Source organism: Ursus maritimus, unplaced genomic scaffold (genome assembly GCF_017311325.1).
Source record: "Ursus maritimus isolate PB19 unplaced genomic scaffold, ASM1731132v1 scaffold_6, whole genome shotgun sequence".
NCBI lineage: Eukaryota > Metazoa > Chordata > Mammalia > Carnivora > Ursidae > Ursus > Ursus maritimus.
The window spans coordinates 54,789,782-54,810,125 of record NW_024426774.1 but is presented as its reverse complement, the minus strand read 5'-3'; the positions used below and the strand labels follow the sequence as shown (position 1 = coordinate 54,810,125).

The 20,344-nt window shown below is 43.4% G+C and overlaps 1 protein-coding gene across 1 annotated transcript in view; it reads left to right on the top strand.

Annotated features, from left to right (window-relative positions):
• Nucleotides 1-10,679, top strand: part of ACTR2 (actin related protein 2) — a 35,979-nt gene extending 25,300 nt beyond the window's left edge. Inside the window, exons 7-9 of the mRNA XM_040623401.1 lie at nt 331-476; nt 4,255-4,387; nt 8,002-10,679. Of these exons, the coding sequence (XP_040479335.1) occupies nt 331-476; nt 4,255-4,387; nt 8,002-8,172 (450 nt within the window). The 3' untranslated portion in view covers nt 8,173-10,679. The remainder of the gene's footprint in view (nt 1-330; nt 477-4,254; nt 4,388-8,001) is intronic.
• The last annotated feature ends 9,665 nt before the right edge of the window (nt 10,680-20,344 follow it).

Genomic DNA, 20,344 nt, shown 5'->3' with positions numbered 1-20,344 from the left:
ATGCGCTGGTTCGTTAATGCTTAGCTGCGCGCAGCAGTGGAACGTAACGCACTCACGCGTTGGTGACTTTTCCGAGAAATTCCTGATGTGTTGGAGCGGGGCATGATGGCATGTTCTGCATTTAAAAACAAAACTGCATGATAATAACAATTGTCTAAACGTGTTTTATTTTACCTTTTTTCTTTTTCAAAAATTTATTTTAGGAGAAGCGTGTTGCTGATAATGATTTTAGTTATTGAACAGATGTGTTTAAAGTACTAGTGTTCTAGAGAACACTGGGAAATTTTTTAATGTTTTGCTGACTAATACCTGGTTATTCTTGGTTTCTAGCTCCCAGATGGCCGCATTATCAAAGTTGGGGGAGAGAGATTTGAAGCACCAGAAGCTTTATTTCAGCCTCACTTGATCAATGTTGAGGGAGTAGGTGTTGCTGAATTGCTTTTTAACACAATCCAGGCAGCTGACATTGATACCAGGTACATCATAAATGATGGTTTCGAAGTTATTTATCAATAGGTGGCATATGGATAGTTAAAACGACCAAGTTGTCTATTACCGCACTCACGTTTGTGAACAGATAAGTCAAAAGAATTTGTGGAGGGTGGCACTGGCTGTTGAATATATATCGTTGTGTCTCAGAAACCACCTTCAGCTTCTTTAATAATTCAAAATGTAAGGAGAATTTTCATGAATAAAATACAGAGAACTCATGTATGTTCTTTAACCTGTTTCACATTCGACTCAGTTTAACGTTCTGCATGTTTATTCTGTCATCCTCCCTTTTTTTTTTTCTTGAGCCATTGGAGGGTCAGAAGTCCTCTTTACTCCTTAAAATTTGCTTTGTATTTCCTGAGAACAGCGCCGCAGTGCCGTTATTGAGCTCAGGAGATGGATTACTGGTCTTCTGTTACCTGCCATCCATTTTTCGATTTCATCTGCTGTCCCAGTCATGTCCTTTATACAGTTTTTCTTTTCCCCAGGAGGTGATGAAGTCCAGGATCACACAGTCTATGCAGTTGTCATGTCTCAGTCGGCTTTTATCTGTTACAATTCTTTAGTCTTTTGTGACAGTGACATCTTTTTCGAGTATAAGCCAGTTATTTTAGGGAATTTTTCTCAACTTGAGTTTGAATGTTTTCTCATGATTAGATTCAGGTTACGCATTTGGGGCTGGAATACTACTTAGTGATTATCCCTCTGAGGGTGTCCCGTCCAGAGATGAGATCTGTTTGTTCCTTGTTGGTGATGTTAGGATTAAGCTCTTAATGAAGTTTCCTGTTTAGTTTTTGTATTTTTCCTTTCTTAGTTTATAAGCAATTTGTGGGAAAGTACTTTGAGACTGTGTTGCTCTCCTGTTCCTCATTAAACTCTGCCCCCACCCCTTTGAGTATCTATTGATAATTCTTGCCTAAATCCATTTTTACTGTGGCTACAAAAAGGTGGTTTTCTAATTCTGTCACTCCTTCTATATTTATTAATTGGCATTCCAGCATACGGAAGTGCTTTTCCTTGTTTTTGTTTGTTTTCAGTGTGGACTCTTGATTTTGTCTAGTGATTATAATTTATTACTGTCTTTACTTATTTTGATGCTCAGATTGTTCCTGATTTGGCCAGTGAGAGCCCCTTCAAACACACCTCTGTGTCCCTTGACATGCTATTACCTCTTTGAGCACATTCTGTTTTGTGGCATAGGATAGTCCTGGCTTATCTTTAATTTGGTAGGTAAAACATTACCATTTAGTCAAAACATTACCATATACAAAGCATACTTTGGAGTATTAGTCTCCCAGCCCCTTGTTCTCCACCCTGGTCCTCCTCCCTCTTGTAGGTAAATGATCTCATTAGTTTCAGGTTTATCCTCTGTGTTTCTTACTTGTTCTTACACAAAAGGTAGCTCAGTATAAATGCTTTTTGCACTTCTTTCACTTAATATATCCTAAACAATCCTGTACCATTTCCTAGGGATTGTCCTCCTTTTTTCCAGGGTATACATATCGTGGTTTATTCAGTGAATCTTGGTTATTTAGGTAGATGCCAATATTTTTTCAGACAAATAATGCTGCAATTAATAACCTTGTGCACGCCATATTTTTGTACTGTTGGGCATGTATATTTTGAAAAAAATTTGTAGAGGGAATTGTTGGGTCAAAGGGTAAATAAATGCATGTAGTTTTGTTACTGCTCAGTTCACCTCTATGGAGGTTGGGACCTTCTTCCCACCAGTAATAGTTGAGGGCACCTGTGTCCCCACAGCTTGGTCACAGTTTGGCCATTTTTAACTTTTATGCCAGCCTGGTGAGTGAAACGGTAATCAATGTAGTTTTAATTTGTATTTTACTTAAGAGTGGGGCGCCTGGGTGGCTCAGTTGTTAAGCGTCTGCCTTCGGCTCAGGGCATGATCCCAGCGTTCTGGGATCGAGCCCCACATTGGGCTCCTCCGTGGGGAGCCTGCTTCTTCCTCTCCCACTCCCCCTGCTTGTGTTCCCTCTCTCACTGGCTGTCTTTCTCTCAAATAAATAAAATCTTAAAAAAGTGAAGTTGAACATATTTTTCTATATTTAGGGCTATTTTATCTTTTTCTAGTGAATTATTTGCTCATGGCTTTTGCTTGTTCTGTAAATTTTTGTGATTTTCCCCCTCAGTTTTTTAAAAGTTCTTTTTGTATTATAGCTCTGTGATATCTGTTGCAGATACTTCTCCTGATTTTCCATTTGTGTCTTGCTTATGGTGTTCTTTGGCTATATAAAAATTTGTATTTATGTAGTTAATAAGTAAGTTTATAACCTTTTATTGCATCTGGAGTTTGAGTCATAGTTGAAAAGCCCTCCTCTACACCCAGGTTATTGAGGAATTCACTCAGAAGCATTTTGTAAAAAGCAAGTGTTGGCTTACTTGTCTGTTTAACCCTGAATTAAATAACCACCAAACTAATTTTTGTGGGATGGCTGAGGAGCAGGATAATAATGGAAAGTAATAAAAATAGCAGTTGGCTTATAACAAGCTATAAACTTAATGTAAGATGATCAAAATCTAAACGTCTCATAGTAGGGAGTAAATTCTCATAGTAGGGATTAGGTAGATGCTTTCCTCCCTTGATTTAATGATCATTAATAGTAAAATTGCATTTAAAAGTGTATGCCTGTTGGTGGTGATTCAAGTTTTGGCATTCCCGAAGCATTGGAGGCCAGTTCAGTGCCCTTACGACAGAGCTAGCATTGGGAAGTAGCACAACTCTACTCGGTGTGTGCTGCATGTTGAAAGTGTGCATGTAAATGCTAGTGGGTACGTACCACGTGTAGCCATGTCTCACCTGCATATGCTACACTCAGGTGCATACTTCTGCAGGTAGATATAAAAACTCCGCTCTTTTATAAGCTGGGATTATAGCCAGAGCCGTTGGAAGCCAGTTTGAATGAGGCCAAAATAGATGTGACTCAGCTCCTGGGCTTTACTAGGAGAGTTCCTCAGACCCCTCGCGTAGTTATATTACTTTCACTACATATGCAGTTATTGTAGATTTGATTATCTGGTATCATAACCGGTAGCGTATTTAAGGAAGAAAGAAAGGACTGCTATAATGAGGAAACACGTCAGTCTCACCCAGAATAACAGCAGCTAGTCCCAAGGCAAAGGAGCAAAAGGGAAAACTACAAAAGGCAAATGGAAAAATTGAAAAGCAAGAACTGAAATCATAGTAGAAAATGGTTAAATTATAGTAAACTCCAGGGAAGCACTGTAATGATACAGTCCAAATGGTGGGAGTTTGTAATGTAAATGTCATTATTAAAATGCTCAATTACAGGGTCTCCTTGGTGGCTCAGTCAGTTGGGCATCTGACTCCTGATTTCGGCTCAAGTCGTGATCTCAGGGTCATGAGACTGAGCCCCTTGTCCGGCTCCGAGCTCAGTGCAGAGTCTGCTTGTCTCTTTCCTTCTGCCCTCGCCCCCGCCCCCCGCTCTCTCTCTCTCAATAAAAAAATAAAATCTTTTTTTAAAAAGGCTCAATTATATTTGCAAGAGAGCATGTCATGTGCTTTAGAAGTATTCTCATTAAAATTATAATAAGTATTTTACACGTAGAGAGGGTTTGTTATCTAATAAGAGCATTAATAACAACATTCAGCCCTACAATTTCCATGTTGAATTTTATTTAATTCTCGCAGCAATCCTTTGAGGCTGACAGATATAAAAGGAACTCTGAAAGACTGTCTTTCTCATCTGAAACCCCAAATGAATACCTTTTGTGTCCTTCTAGATCTGAATTCTATAAGCACATCGTGCTTTCTGGAGGATCTACTATGTACCCTGGGCTGCCATCACGACTGGAACGAGAACTTAAGCAGCTTTACTTAGAACGAGTTTTAAAGGGAGATGTGGAAAAACTTTCTGTAAGTATCAATCAATAATCTAACTCTTAACATGCTTTTAAAACCCTGCAAAGGAGGTTGTGAATCTTGACAACCACCAGAGGGAGCAAGAAGTCTTCCTAAACATGAAGTCACATGCAGCCTTGAAGAGCTAGGGAGAAGTCAATGGTTCGAGGTATGAAGAAGTAAATGGCTCTGTTTCAGAAAGGTTGTGCTGCCTGGTCACCTCTGTATTCAGTGGCTGGAAGCAATGAGGTCCAGGGCCAAATGTTCTAGTTCTTCTGTAACAGACAGCCTGGAGTAGAGGTGCTTCTAAGGGCACGGGAAGGACCTGCCATCCAGTATTCCCTCCCCACCACCCTTTTCTGTGGGGCATACGTTTGCAGGCCTCCAGTGGATGCTTAAAACTGCAGATAATGCTGAATCCTATGTATACTATGTTTTTCCTATACAAGAACACGTATGATAAAGTTTAATTTATAAACTAGGCACAGTAAGAGATTAACAGCAACAATAAAATAGGACAGTTATAACAATGTACTGGAATAAAAGTTCTACGAATGTGGTCTCTCTTAAAATATCTTATTGTACTGTACTCTGGTGATGATGTGAGGCTAGAATGCCTATGTGATGAGATGAAGTGACGTGAGTTATGCAGGCCGTGTGATGTAGGGATTGTCAGGAGGAGGATCGTCTGCTCCCAGACCATGGTAACTGAAACCACAGAAAGCAAAACCACGGATAAAAGGGGGGACTGCTGTGCTATGGAACAAGAAATGCCTCTTTGGGGTTTTTGGGTTCTTTTTAACTTACATTTTGGATATGTAACCAGCCTTCATTGCTACTCTTGGACTGTCTCATATTTCTGATTCTAGGTTATTTTTCTGGCTGTTTCTTGCGTATGTCTTATTTCCGTAATCAAATTGTAAAACATTATCAAATATTTTGCATCCCCATCAGCTATCCTAGCTCTTGAAACAGACTTTAATTGGTGGTTGTCTATGTGTAGAATAGAAAGTAATTTATAAACTAGTATGTAATAGTTCATGGTTATTCAGCATTGATTTTTTTTTTTTTTTTTTTTTTTTACCAACACTGGAGTGTGCGAAGTACACTATATATACTATGCAGTCAGCCAGGAGTCATTTAATTTGAGTTACTCTCTGAGCTTTGTCCCAACAACTTTGATTGGCTGTTGTAGATAATGAGATTACAGAGGACTATATATATCAGAGATACTAACGTCACATCTTTCATCTGTGAATAAATTGTGAAAATTAAATTGAGTATGGACTCACATACATTAAATAAATTAAAAGACTCAAAAGGAGCCATGTTGTCTAAGTACTTTGCTTATTTGATTTTTTTGAGTTATACATATAATTTAAAATTAGTCTCCGTATTTCCTTATTCAGCAAATATTTCTTGACCTGCTTCTGGGTGCCAAACCCTTGTCTAGGTGCTAGAACAAACAAAATAGTAGTAAATAAAAACCAAGTCCCCACTTTTATTCTATGAATATGTCAGTAGTTAAGTGCTATGAAGAAGAGTGAAGGTGAGGGGCTAGAAGTGGCAGTGACTGGGGACATGGCCTGCTCCTTCATGTAGTCACGGAAGGGCTCTGAGGAGATCACTTCTCAGTAGACGCCTGAGCAGAGTGAGCAGGTGGGCCACGTAGCCATCTGTGGGAAGAATCTTCCAGGCAGGAAAGGCAAGTACAAAAGCCCTGGGTTGGGGCACCTGGGTGGCTCAGTCAGTTAAGTTTCTGCCCTTCTGCCTTCGGCTCAGGTCATGGTCCTGGGGTCCTGGGATTGAGCCCCTCGCTGGGCTCCCCACTCAGTGGGGAGTCTCCTTCTCCCTCGCCCTCTGCTCCTGTGCACACTCCCCCCCCCTTTGTCAAATAAATAAATAAAATCCTTAAAAAAAAAAAAAAAGGCAGCCCTGGGTTGTTGGGAGTGTGCAGGTGTGGCTGGAGCAGAGTGAGTAAAGGGGAGGCCTCGGTGGTGAGGTCAGGAAGGTGGTTGGATGCAGGTCTTGCCACAGCAAAGGGTTTAGCTTTATTCCTAGTGAAATCGAAAGCCTTGGGAGGGTTTTGAGCAGAGAAGTGATAGGATCTGACTTGTGTTTAAGAGATCCCTAAGTCTGGGGTGGTGAATAGAATTGTTGGGGGAGGGAGGAAGAAAGAAGGTTGTAGAAGGATGCGGTAGCAGGCTCGGAGGGAGTGAGGAGATGGTGAAGGTTTATGAGATGGAAGAGGTATGAAATGGTGGTTTTGAAGAGTAGAAGAGAGAAGACACGTGCCATGGGCTTGCCGAGCTACACTGAGGGGCTCAAGGGAAGAAAGTGATGCAGTTAAACCAAGACCTGTCGTGTTCAGTTGCTTGAGGGCAGCTGCCAAGTAGAGAGTTGGTTCCCCAAGTCGGTGTTGTGCCACATGAGTGTGAGAGGGAGAGAAGGACGACATCACTACAGATGACACCAGGAAGTGTTGGGGAGATCACACACGTGCAAAGTAAGAGCCGGGACGGGAAGGAATAATCTGGGGTTCCTGTAGGTGACTTGGCAAAGAGGAGCAGTGGATGGAAGGGTCTGATAGAATGAGTTTCAATTGGGAGTTGTAGGGAGGCGGGAGGGAGAAGCAGCACTGGAGAGCAAGAGTTGGTAGTTAGCAAACCAGGTGGCGTGAGAGGAACAGCAGCCAGCTGAGAGCTGCAGGGGCAGCGGTTCTTCAGGGGCTGGCCAGGTTTCCCTAAGGTTGCTCCAAGCCAGGGCAGCCAGACTCTGGGCCTGTATCTTATCGGCTGTCTTGGTAAATAAAGTTTTATTGGAACAAAGCCAGGCCCATTTTTTTTTATATAAGTAAACTGGTGTTTATATCTGATCCTGCAGTTCAGTTATGTGACGTGAAGACAATCTAAAATGAATAGTTACTTTGAGTCTTGTATGATTTGTGACACAGTAAATTGAACTATGACATTTTAAGGTTTTTCTTTCAGGTGTGGACTGATGACACAGATTGAGGTGTGTGTCTTTTATTAGACAATAGTGGCTACAGAGTATAAACTTATCCCACTTGTCTTTAATTTTGGTTACTGTGTTCATTTTTTCCAGCATCCCCATGGTTTATTTGACCATGTTGTAAGAAAAGAATTTCAGTCTTACTCTTACATGGGACTGCAATCATAGAGGCGTTAGACCCTGAAGAAACCAAAGAAGTCCTCTTACCCAAACTCTTGACTTGACATCTGGCTAAGTGATTTGCTCATGTGGTCATCCCCAGTCATGGGAAAATCTGCCACAATCAGGACTCTGGTACTTGGGCTCTCAGTAGGCTGATCGTGGAATTTATTGTTCAGATCAAGACAATTTTGAGAGTGAGAAGGGGTGTTCATAATGATGGAGCAACAGGTGTAAATCAGGACGGTTCTAAGCACACGGGGATGGATGTATGATCTCTCTGTGAGCTTTGGCAAATTAAAAAAATGTCTCTACTTCAGATACCAAATCATGATATCCTACTTACGTCACAGGAGTTGCGAGAATTCAACAGGAGAATATATGAAGAAGTCATTTTCATAAAGCAGAAGCCTGGTGATGCGCTTGTGACAGCTTACGATCTTGTCTTTCTCTTTTAGAAATTTAAGATCCGCATCGAAGACCCACCGCGCAGAAAGCATATGGTGTTCCTGGGTGGCGCCGTTCTTGCAGACATCATGAAAGACAAAGACAACTTCTGGATGACCCGACAAGAATACCAAGAGAAGGGTGTTCGTGTGCTGGAGAAACTTGGCGTGACTGTTCGATAAACTAACTCCAGAGCTTGTCCGCATCACACCCCTAGTGCTTTCTTTTCTCCTTTATTGCCAATCCCTGAACTCATTCAACTCCGGGACGTGGAAGAGTCCTCTCTGTGCCCTTTGACTGGAAAGGTCAGGTTTTATTCTGGTGTCTCGGGGAAGCTTTGTTAAATTTTTGTTAATGTGGGTAAATCTGTTTAATTCAACCACTTCCCTGCAAACACGATGAGAGGGCAAAGGGTCCGTCTGCTGCTTTGTTTCTTCTAAGTAGGCATTTAGATCATTCCTGTCGGCTTCCTAGTTTCACTTTACTGCTCTAACGCTGCTAGTTTTAGTCCTTGGCACACTCGGGGTACGCCTTTATTAGCATATGAAAAACCTTTACCGGAGCTTTTACATATTACTGGGGTGGGGGTGGTAAGGGACGGGCGGGCAGCTGCTGACCCCTTGACAGCATTTCCTCTGGTGTGGTGCTTTCAACAGTTACTGCACAGTTGAAGTACCTTAAAGCTTCTGGAATTAACATTTTAGGGGAACATTAGGCTCAGAATTAAAGTGTTTTGGGTGGGTTTTTGCGTGGGGGCAGGGAGTGGTCTTTTGATTTTAACTTTTTGATTTTTGAGCTCTTCTGCTCTGAGGTATGTAAGATGAAATTTATTTACAGTACTTTGATTTGGCAGGTTTTCTTCTACTTTCAATCTGCCTGGAACTGCTTCCATGATATAAAAAGCAAGTGTAATATTCCATTACCATGTGGCTTAGGGATTTATTTGTTTTGTTTTGTTTTTAAATCAACCATGATAGGTGGGAGTAGACTCCCTAGAATCTATCAGTGGAAAATTATTAATTTTAAAATGCTTTTGGAAATTCAGATTACAGATGAAAAAAGTGCTTAAGAGTGCTTCTTTTTATACCAGAAGCATTAAGGTAATCCAGTGCCAAGTACCATTCTTGCAGTTTCTCTTTTATATAACTGACCAGGGCTTCTTTAATAAAAATAGGTAGATACAGATGAATAATTACTGGCAGTAGGTTATATTGTTGGGTTAAAAATAACATTGAAATATGGGACTTGTTGCCAGTTGGTTAATTTTCATTAGTTTCTTTTTTATTATTTTAATTTGAAACCTGAAGTGGAATAAAATTTGGCTACTTAAAATGTTGGCAAAAAAAAAATCAAGATTTAAATTTGTATTTGTACTGAAAAAGTAATCATAACTAGTAAGCCTCAGTCATTTTATGCTTGAAAGAAGAGTTGTTGATATTTTGTAAATGTTAGCAGACTTTCCCGTCTGTCAGAAAATCATATTTATGATTCCCATCGGTATTGCTGTGTGTCTGAAAAAATATCAAATAGTACTCAGACTTGAATTCTTTCTAAATTTGAAAAATAAAGTAATAAATTGTATCACGCTAAGTATAAAATGCAGATTCTGGGAAAAAATGTTTTCCTTCATTTCAAAATATTCTTTACTAATAATGGCTTTAAACAAAGAAGCTTAACTTTTAGGTAACTGAAATTGGAGATATTACTGGCTTTAGAAAGAGTCTCTTTTCTGTGAGCAAACTTAAAAATCAATTTATATGATTATGCAGCTTCTGTTAATGTTAAGTATTTTTTGTCTGTTTTACCTCAATTTGAAACAAGTAAAAGAAGTTTGCCTGCATGCTGGACATGCTTCCGTGCACACGAACAGCCTGTGAGTAACACGTGCGAGATTTGAGGGACTTGCATGTCAGTCATTTTGGAATTCTAAAGTGTTCCGAAATCATGTTCTTATAAATCCCCCTAGCCTTTGAGTCCTGGACTAGTTAAAGGACACACATGTAGGACGAGTGCCTACCAGCTGTTCATTTCAGGTAAATGGATTAACTCTTGGCCTTTGGTCATTATTTTAATCTATTGGGGCAGAAAACAACAAGGAATAGGATGGACTCCTAGAACAATAAAAGAGCATTTATCATTTGTCCCTTGACTATAGAATTTGGTTTTAATTTCATTCTGCTAACAAACACAGTTAAAATGGTGTATTTATATATATATATTATATATTATATATATATATATAATTTTAAAATTCCATTTTCTAATTTTCCTATTCCAAGGTAAAATAATACATTAAGTAATTTGTGGGGTAGTGGAAATATGTTTAATTGGAGTTGCCGGTTAGGAGTCCCTCAGAAATTAAAATTTTAGTTTTCTGTTTTAAAAGAGATCTGATTTTTAGCTCTTGAAAACCATTGTCACTTAAATTTCCAATAATGATTAAAATTCTTTTTAAATTAGAATTACCAATGCCTTGACCTTTGAGAAGGTTTCTTAAAAATAAGTCCTACATCTAAACTTTTTTTCTTTAAAACGTGGTATTGGATGTTGACTTTTTACACAGTTCTAAGCACTGTTAACAATATCTGGAAAGTGTTTTGAGAGATCAGTAGAAAGGTAAACATTCTACATTTAACGTGAATACACTTCTTTTTGATTCAGAAAATAAAATCAGATTTTTGAAAGTAAATTTGAATTCTGTCTTGGTTTTACCTTTATTTTTCTCTCCAGCTTCATTTTCTTATTTTTGTTCATATTTTCATTTTTGCTGATGCAATATGGATTGACAACTTCACTGCTAGTTGTTAGGCAAGGTTCATTTCAGTGGTGTTCCGCGAGGTTCGTTTCAGTGTTGTTCTATTATTTGAGCAAAAACCTCTTTTTTTTCTAGTATGATTTTAAATATGTAAGGAAAACAAAAACTAGAAACCAGAGTAAATTACCGCTACAGCCTTATTAGAGGGTTTTTTCCCCTAAAGTGAACAGTTTGTTTTCTGGAAGACTTAGGGCGGCTTTGCCGGATTAAGAATGCTAGACAGACGTATATGTAAGGTGCCTCTGTACTAAAATGACCTTTCCTTGCTTTCGTACTTGCCTTTGAGGATAGGGGCTGAGGAGTAGACGGTGGGATTCTCATGTATCCTTCTTCATGAGCTTGTATGCTTGAATCTCATTGCTCCCTTCATAGCCACGTTCCCCCAAGGATGTCCTGAGGTTTGCCTCCGGTGTCTTCTCCAACCTCTTCTTAGTTGCCAGAATAATGTGACAACCGTCTCCATGTGTTACAGAGATGGAAGATACTGGGCACTCCTCGTTGATGGAAAGAATGTTTCAGTGGTCTCCATTGGTTTTCTTCACCCATAGACTTTGACCACTGACAGTTGAGTGTGGAACTGTGCTAATTTTAGAACCATCCAAAGGGATACCCAACGAAAGTGAACCAGAAGCTTAAGGATTGATTTTTGCTCAGTTATTTAACACATAATCTAATCTTGATCTAATTGATCAGTATCCACAGTACCTGGGGTATCTGTAGGGTCCCTTTTTTCCGCCCGCTCAAATTCCTTGACCTGTTAAAAGCTTGAATACTTTGTAAAGGCCAAATTACTGACGTTAACCGCTCTATTGCAAGTAACCTTAGCCGTAGAATAGAAACACTTGTGTTGGGGTTGTCAATAAGGCAGCTGTTGTATAAATTCACACCAGTTTTTCGCATTAAACTTAACACTGTAAAAGCCTCCTAAAGCATCTTGCTCTGCATTGTGGACATCTGAAGTTAGGGAGAAAGAAGCTGTTACACTACAGATACTTTTGTTTAAATCATCTGCACTATGGCAGTGACAAACACAATGCTTTGTACCTGTTCTAAGTACCTCATTCTGTGTTGTGTGCAGATGTAAGGTAACCTAACTGGGCAGGGGGAATCGAAGTGATTACTTTCTTTGGCAGAACAGTTCCTGTCCTCCCTCCTCTCTACCCTCAATTTGTCCCTGCCTGGAAGAGGAAGAAGACTGGGAAGGACTTTGCAAATATTCCTTGAAAGAGAAGACTTAGTATTTATTTTATTTTTTTTAAAGATTTTATTTATTTATTTGACAGAGAGACACAGCAAGAGAGGGAACACAAGCAGGGGGAGTGGGAGAGGGAGAAGCAGGCTCCCAGCAGAGCAGGGAGCCCGATGCGGGGCTCCATCCCAGGACCCTGGGATCACGCCCTGAGCCGAAGGCAGACGCTTAACAACAGCCGCCCAGGCGCCCCAAGACTTAGTATTTTAACTATGCTTGCGCGCACCGGTTGAAAGGTTTGGGTTTGAGAAGTACAGAAAGCAGTCACAAGAACAACAAAGTACGGTTTTTAAGCCCAAGGTAGACTCCCTAGAGCACTGCCTTTGGCCATTAGCATCATGGTGAGCTTTTGCCTGATGAATGCTTTTTCTTAGAGGTTGGTAAAAAGGAGACTCTACCAAGCTGCTTTGCTCTTCCTTGAATATGGGTTTGGAAAAGAGGGCCCCAACTCTCAGGAATTAAGCGTTCTATGCACTAAAAAAGTAATGGTAAATATTTGAATGCAAAGTTATTAATTTCAAATAAAGGTTGACATTTTAAGCAATTCGTTGAGGAAACAAGTTAAGACCTGCGGCAGTACTGAGCTGGGCTTTGTGGTCAGCCTTGACATGTGCAGGGGTTGGCGCTTTTGCTCTAGGCGTACCATCAAATGTCTGTCTTACCTTGGCTAACCAAATCTAAGGATTTCCTGAGCGAGGAATACTGCTATTAACTGCTCTTAAACATTTTCATATCTCATGGCAACTTGATATTTGAAGATTAACAAATCTGGGCCTTAAGTGAGGCTCAAATGTCAAAAATAAGTTGATAACATACATTTGACCCCTTGATTTAAAACCTTCAGTCTATCTCCACATATGTGTTTTCTTTCTTAGATCTAAAGCTTCTGGCATTAAATTTTAAGAACTGTTGAAAGGAATGTAGGTTTGGAAACTAAAAGTATGATGACTAGGTACAATTCAAAAGACCTTGATGATCAGTTAAAAAGGCCATTTGACTTGTTTTGTTTTCATTTAGAACTTTAGGTGGACTTTAATATATCGAGCATCCTATAGGAAATTATGTAGGTGGAGTAAGATTACCTAAATTTCAAAAACAGTCCAGTTCCTTGCCTCCTCCGTGTCTCTCTTGATAGGAAATCAGAGTCACATGGAGTGGTTAAAATGCAGGTTCCTGACCTCCTTCTGGACCCACCGAGTTTGGGGCTGAGGGGTCAGCCTGTTTTCCAGCTGTGCCGGCGGTCCTGCATCCCCTCAAAGCTCTCACCCCGCTGCTGTAGGATCTTAGCAGGACAGGCTCCCCCAAGGAATGAGCCGCTCCCCCGGCGCGCACACCGGCCTGCCCTTGACCGGTTCTCCTGAGGCCTCACGGAGCTTTTAGCAAGTAGGTTGCTAAGTGAGATGGTAAGAGGTCCTGGAAACCACCTCGGGGCTGTGCTGGGTGGCGGTTGTGCTGGCTTCCACCCCCTCCCCGACAAATCCTCAGTCCTCAATCCCGGTGAGTGGTAAGAGCCTTTACTCAAAAATGCAAATTCTTCTGGGAAGGTGAAAGCACCATTAGCCATTTACACGTTTGTGTGAATCAAAACGAAGTCCAGGGACTCAAGCCGACACCTAGTGAAGATTACCAGCTCTTTGTGATTTAAGGCAAGGGAAGGTCTGTAAGTGTGGCCCGTAGCCTGCCGTGGAGAAAACAGACTCCAAGGCAATGTGGAGTTATTAGTGTATTTAATACTTGTTAGGGGCCGTACGCATGGGAGCTGGGTGCTGGAAGTCGTGAGATAACCAGAGCAAACCGCTTATTTCAGAATTGTTTTTAGCGATGTTTTCTCCTCACTCTGCCTTGCGTGCTTCCCAGCTCCCTGAACTCCAGCTAGTACAGCTAGTGCTACAATTCAGCCATTTGACGGATTAAAATGGTTTGTCGTCTGGCCAAGCAACCCACCTACCAGATGTAGCCTTACTTCTGGAGAGGAAATCTGTTTGAAGTTCCATGCAGCTGACCTACGGGCAAACTTTTGGATTCAGCTTGGAGCCCGCGTATATAGGGTTAAGTTTGGACTTTTTGAAAGCATAAACCCAGCTCCAAAATTTGGAAGTTTGCGGCATTTTATTATTGTAGTTGATAGCTGCCAGAGGAACACGGAAACTTAGCCTGCATTTGCTTTTCCAGGCAAGGATAATCTTAGCGGGCGATGTGAGTGAGGCGGCGGCGGGAGGGGGCGTGCCTTGCGGGGGTGAAAGTTGGGTAGCCGGCCGCAGGTGAGCGCACGCGCGGCGCAATTAAACAACCCGCGGCGGCAAGGAGCCGCAGGCCGCCCGTGCGGGAACCCCCCTACGAGGGAGCTGCATGGAGCCTCTGGGTGAGTGGAAAGTTACTTTTCCCTTCTGACCCTCCGTCTTCTACGGCGCATGCGAGTAAGCTTTAGAGTGTTCTAGCTGGACAAGGTGTAGTTGTGCTGGGTGCACGTTCTCGCCGTGTGTTCGCCTGTATCTCGTTCCTGCCGTTTTCCCCACGGAAGTTCTCTTAACTTTTCCGTTTCGCTCCAGAGCAACAACAGATATCCTCCAGCCCTTTCACGCACCACCTCTGACGGCGCAGTTCGCTGAAAGTGCCTATCCGGGGTCTCTAAGCCTCCTTTGTTCCAAATGTCGACCTGCAAGTTGTCCCAAAGTGGAAGTGTTTAAATGTTCATAATAATCAATAGTCATTTTAATGACGGCTATACATACATTTCTTACCACATAAAAACTGAAAATCTCAATGCTGTTTCCTAATGTGAATTTGGGGGATATCCGTGTTTACCATTGGCCTTTTCTCACACAGGTGGAAGTGATGTTAGGGACACTATCTTCTCACTTTAAGCTACTATTCTTTTAAAAGTGGCGTGACAATGTCAAGTTTGGTTTTGGTTAGTTCTACCAATCTCAGAAGAGAGTGGGCTGAAAATTTTCTTTCTCTTTTCCATTTCATATATTAGCGCTCTTTTATACCTTAAAACCTTTTTCTGTTCCTACCATTCAAAAAAAGCTAAGATGTGTGGTGTTAGCCAAAAAAATCCTCTCTCAGGTGCCTTCAAATTAACAAAAAGGACTTCCTGGAGCATTCTAAATGAAAGTTTGTCTTGTTGCATTTGTGGGTCCTTTGAACAAATATGTGGGGGGAAGGATTTATAGAATGAAATTCCCATGTTTAAGAGTCTAAAGACGTTTGGATTTATGGGGCCCCCAGCCCCGCCATCGAATCGCTGAGACTGGAAAACTTTTGAGCAAACGAAACCAAATGGTCGCTCGAATGCCATCAGCTGGGACCAAAGGAGGGACTTTTCCCACTAAATTTCAGTACAGTTACTACTTTAAAGAAGAGGTCCTGTTTTCTTCAGGCTCCGAGCTTGTCTGCTAAAATAGTTAGCTGTGGGGCAGATGGGGGAAGGAGGGCCTCTGCAAAAGGCAGGACAAGGTTAGGAGAGGAGGAAGCAGCAGAGGAGATGAGCCCCCGCCGGACTCACAGCTGCCCACCCCGCAAGGAGCGGAGCTTGCCAAGAATCTCCACGCCGATTTACGGAGGAGAAATGAGGAAACCATTGGCCCCAGATATCTTGGATTTGTGACAATACCGGTGTAAACTATTTTCATTTAGACCAAGAGAATTCCGAGTCTCTGAGGTGTTCCCGCCCCCGCCGTGGGCCCTCCTCTTCCAGTGTTTCTGGCCTCGCTCAGGCCAGTGGCTCTCAACACGGGGGGCCGGTTGCAGCCTAGATACCTGCCCCCGCTTCCAGGAATTGAGGTGACACGCTAAGAGGAGCTCCTTTGCACTTGGAAAAACCTAAGTCAGAAACCAGGGTATTTTGTACTGAAGTAAGCTGCAGCCTAAATGATAGAAATCTGGGTATATTTTCCCAAGGGTTCTGCTTAATCGTTTTCTAAGAGAGTGAAGCCCGGTGCTTTCTGCCTAGAACTTAGCTACCAGGGGCTCTTGGACTCCTGGTTTCTCCCTCTTTCTCTCTTCCTCTCCCTCTTTCCTGTTGTGTGCCTGGAGAAAATTGGCTTCCTTTATCACTCTCAAAATTGTTGCCAGTCTCATCCATTTGAAAGGGCCTTTGTTTCAAACCCCTTTTGGAAAAGGAGAGTTTTTCCTGCCTTGGTTTACTGCCTTTCAGAGAACAAGAATGCATCTTGAACCAGTGTTTATCAAACTTTTACGTTTCCTTGGCTTTCTGTGAGCTGAGCCACCGGGGGTCATCAGGCCCTCCACTAATTACGGGAGCCTCCTAGAAGCTGTCCCCTTATGACACAGCAGAAGGCAGTGATGGGCACCTCGTGGTGGGCACCCACTGAGTACGGGGCTCTGCCTTAAGCACTTGGCAAGCATCGTCGTGTCGTTCAGCTAGGAGTTGTTATCTGCTCTTCATAGGTGAGAAAACAGACTGCAAAAGAAAAATAAGCAGATGGAGGACGCGGAGCTGGGAAGTGGTGGAGGCAGAGTCCGACTCCCGCGTCTCTGGGTCTACACCTTCTCTTCAGCACCTGACCACGGTTCTGCATGACGGCCATCCCTGTCTGTCTGCCTCTCCATCGAAGCCTTGATCAGCTGAGGACCCCATCTTGACTTTCCCCACCCCCAGCCCTCACTCGAGGCCTTGGGAAAAGCACTTGTCTTCTGTGTGCCTTAATTTAACTCCGGCAGATGAGTAGAGTGCCCTCAGCCTGGAGTGGTTGACGTCCCAAGTGCCATTAGAAAAGCGCTTTGATATGAAGTGCCCCATGAGAGCTTGCTCTTCTGTTTCTAGCAAACCATTCCCAGGAAGAAAATCCAGTGGTAGCTTTGGGAGTGAACCAAGGAACTGTCGGCTGGGCGCAGGCCCTGAAGTCCAGAGGAGCTTGTCACCCTTTGAGGATTTATCAAGTTTGGGGTTTCTTAAATTTGTTTTTTCTAGTAGGCTTAAATTTTCCTTGCGTGTGTTCATTCTGGTCCAAGGCTCTGAATTAAATCAGAACTTGACAAATTTGTCAGGAGAGTTCTCAAAATCTCTACTCATGACAGGAAGGCGAGAAATGGAAAGAATGTCAGTTATTAAGGTTAGCAGTGGCCCTTGGAATCCAAATGGCCCTTGAAAAGAACACTTGGGGAGAGGAACCCTTTGAATCACTAAGTCTGCTAAGAACTTGCCTGTGTGGAATGCTCGGAGAGTGGCGAGAGCATGAGCAAGCTCTTCGGAGGGCACATTGTCAAGGGGGACAGCCCACTGGAAGGCCGGCTGGAGAGGCTAGAATGCACCAGGCCAGGGGCATTAGCTCTGCTCCCATGCCCAGCAGCGGGGCGGGGGGCGGGGGGGCACTTAGCAGCAGCGGAGTTCGATGTCTGAATTCAAGGATGTTCCCCGGATCTCCGTACTGGGAAGTGTTGTTGGAAATGGCCATTGTTTGCTCCTGTCCGCCTTTGGCTAGGAGCGGAGGGAGGGGCCTGGATCCGGGTCTCCTGTCGCTGCTGGCTGCTGCAGGAGGACAGGATTAGTGGTTAGCCTCTCTCTCTCAAAGCCCTGGGGAGCAAAGGGCAGGAAGGAAGGAAGGAAGTTGTGTAGGATAAACAAAACAAAGCAAAACCAAAAAAAGCCGCAAGAAAGTACTTCAGATGTGCAGGAATCTGTAATTCACATACTCAGGGGATGGGTGAGGGTTAGGACCTGGATTAAATGCTTTCATACGAACCGGAATACCGAGTGCGGAGTGCCTGGCTGGGTCTGAAGAGGCCCTGGAAACATTCCTCTTATGTTTCTGGGTGGTTAGAACTATCAAGGCCTATAAATCCTTTTTAACTGTCTCTAGCAAGTTTCACCATAAGGCCATTCACATTGTCCGTTTGCCTTAGGTTTTCATAATAGGATTAAATAGGTTTTATGGACTTGTTGAAAATAACTCATCACTTTTTAAAAAACGGCTTTAAAAGAAGTATCTATGCTGTAACAAGTGTGAAATGGTCTCTTGAAACGCCATTCCGAGTGAAGGAATCGCCATCAGATAACATTTTAGGGTAACGGGGTTGGCACCTGGCAACCTTCATAATTCAGTGCTTCTATGATCTCAAAGACTAGATTCCTTGGGACTGATACTGTGTGTCACACCTCATAGATGGGGTTTCTCGACATCTTAATGACTCTTTGGGCAGCACCAAATACTTTAAAAATTAGAAGCGGTGGGCATTTTGAGAGGCTGCTACTTTCTCTCCGTGTAAGGTGCACCCAGGGTTTCTAAGCCCAATGCAGTGGGAAGTCGTCAGCGTGTGCAGCTGTTCTGGAGAGGGGCTAGAGGGCCAGCCTGCGTGGGAGCCAGGGTTTTTGCAAATTCTGCGCATGTATAGGTGTAAAATTAACTTGAAGTTGAACTTGACAGTGAACCAGAAAACAAAACAAAAATAACAAAACAAAAATCAACTCATGACAATGTTAGTTTCAGCTGGTGCAAAATAAGCACGTTTGAAATTACATTCATTTTGCAGGAAATACCTTTTTTCCGCACTGGATAACATTATGCTCTGTGTGAATTATAGTTATTTAACCATCAGCTTGAGTGTAAGGTCAGGGGTCCCCTTGTTTAAAGATCACAAGCTGTGTTTCCTAAATCCAATGGTGGTGGAGACAGTCAAGAGAATTTGAAAGAGATTCAATTATGGACTGTGCTGCTCCCTTACCCCTCACCTCCCCCCACTTTTTAAAAGAGTTTATTTATTTATTTGAGAGAGGAAGCACAGAGCACAGGCAGGGGGAGGGGCAGAGGGAGAAGGAGAAGCAGATTCCCCGCAGAGCAGGGAACCTGGCGCAGGACCCCGGGATCATGACCTGAGCGGAAGGCAGACACTTAACCAACTGAGCCACCCAGGTGTACCTCCCCCCCCCTCCGCCCTTCCCTTTATAAAGTAGCCTTCAAAAGCGGTCTGAAACCAGTGTCATTTAAGATCCCTTGTATTTGCAAGGAAATCTCCAAGAGTTTTGAATCTAAAGAAATGTTCTGTGGGGTTCTAAGGCAACATGGGGGGGTGCGGCTGGGTGGCTCAGTTGTTAAATGTCTGCCTTCGGGGCATGATCCCGGAGTCCCGGGATTGAGCCCCACATCAGGCTCCTCCGCTGGGAGCCTGCTTCTTCCTCTCCCGCTCCCCCTGCCTGTGTTCCCTCTCTTGCTGGCTCTCTCTCTTTCTCTCTGTGTCAAATAAATAAATAAATAAAATCTTTAAAAAAAAATAAGGCAACGTGGGGTAATGGAGCATTTCCCCAGGGGTATTCTGTGTAACCCAAGTCCCAATGAGTGAGGGAAAGAAATCTCCCTTGCAGCATATGAAAGCCTTGGGGAAGTCCTGCGGGAAGGACAGAGTGGGCTTTATCCGGTGCAAAGTCTCCCTCTTCGTCCTCGCCTCCTATTCTCTCCGGCCGCCTCACATTCATACCCTGCAGAGCCCATCCCGGGGGATGCTGGACCCGGCCAGTAGCTTCGACACAGGAGCTGCGGTCCTTTTCCTCCTCTGAAAACAACAGATTTCAAGGTGCCCGAAATAGTTATTATTCAAGTCTCTTCCTCAAAGGTTCACTTTAGAACTAAGATTTGAAGCTTTTGCCTTTTTTTTTTTTCATATTTGAATAAGTCTTAGACTGGCGAGCAGCGGCAAAGAGGAGGGTGAAGATACTGAAAACCCAAGCACAGCAGACAAACCTGGCAACTGGGAGTGTCCCCTGGGTTCACTGCTCCGCGCTCATGCCCTCCTGGTGGACACTGCCCGTGATGCTTGAGGCCGCCAAGCATCTTTTGAACTCTCTTCCCACATTTAGGGACTTTTCTACATTGTCAGTGCGGCCGCCTCAAGGCAGAAGTTGCTGTCCCCGTCCCAGCCTTGCTTGCAGCGGAGATCTGCCCATCGGTGCTCGCGCCCCCTTGGAGAGTAGATCTCCAGAGGATCCTCTCTGGCCAGGGGGCAGCACGGGCCTGGGGCTTTGGGACGCTGGCAGGCAGGGCACCTGGAATCGAGTATGCATTGTCCGATGTGGGCGACAGAGGCTCTGCCGGGAGGGGAGGTGGCGGAGGCCCCGCTGAGGGTCCCGCTCCTTCCTGCACGGTCCTTAACCGGACTCTGGCCTTCCTAGGGCTTCTACAAACTCTCAAGGATCCCTTTGTCGTCAGTCTTCTTTTCCGCTTCTACCGTCCAGGGCAGGTTGCGTCGTGTGCAGCTGAGACCCTGACTACTTCCTACAGGCTATCCTGCCGACTGGCCAGGGTCAAGTCTGTCTTAATGAACCTGGTGCCTC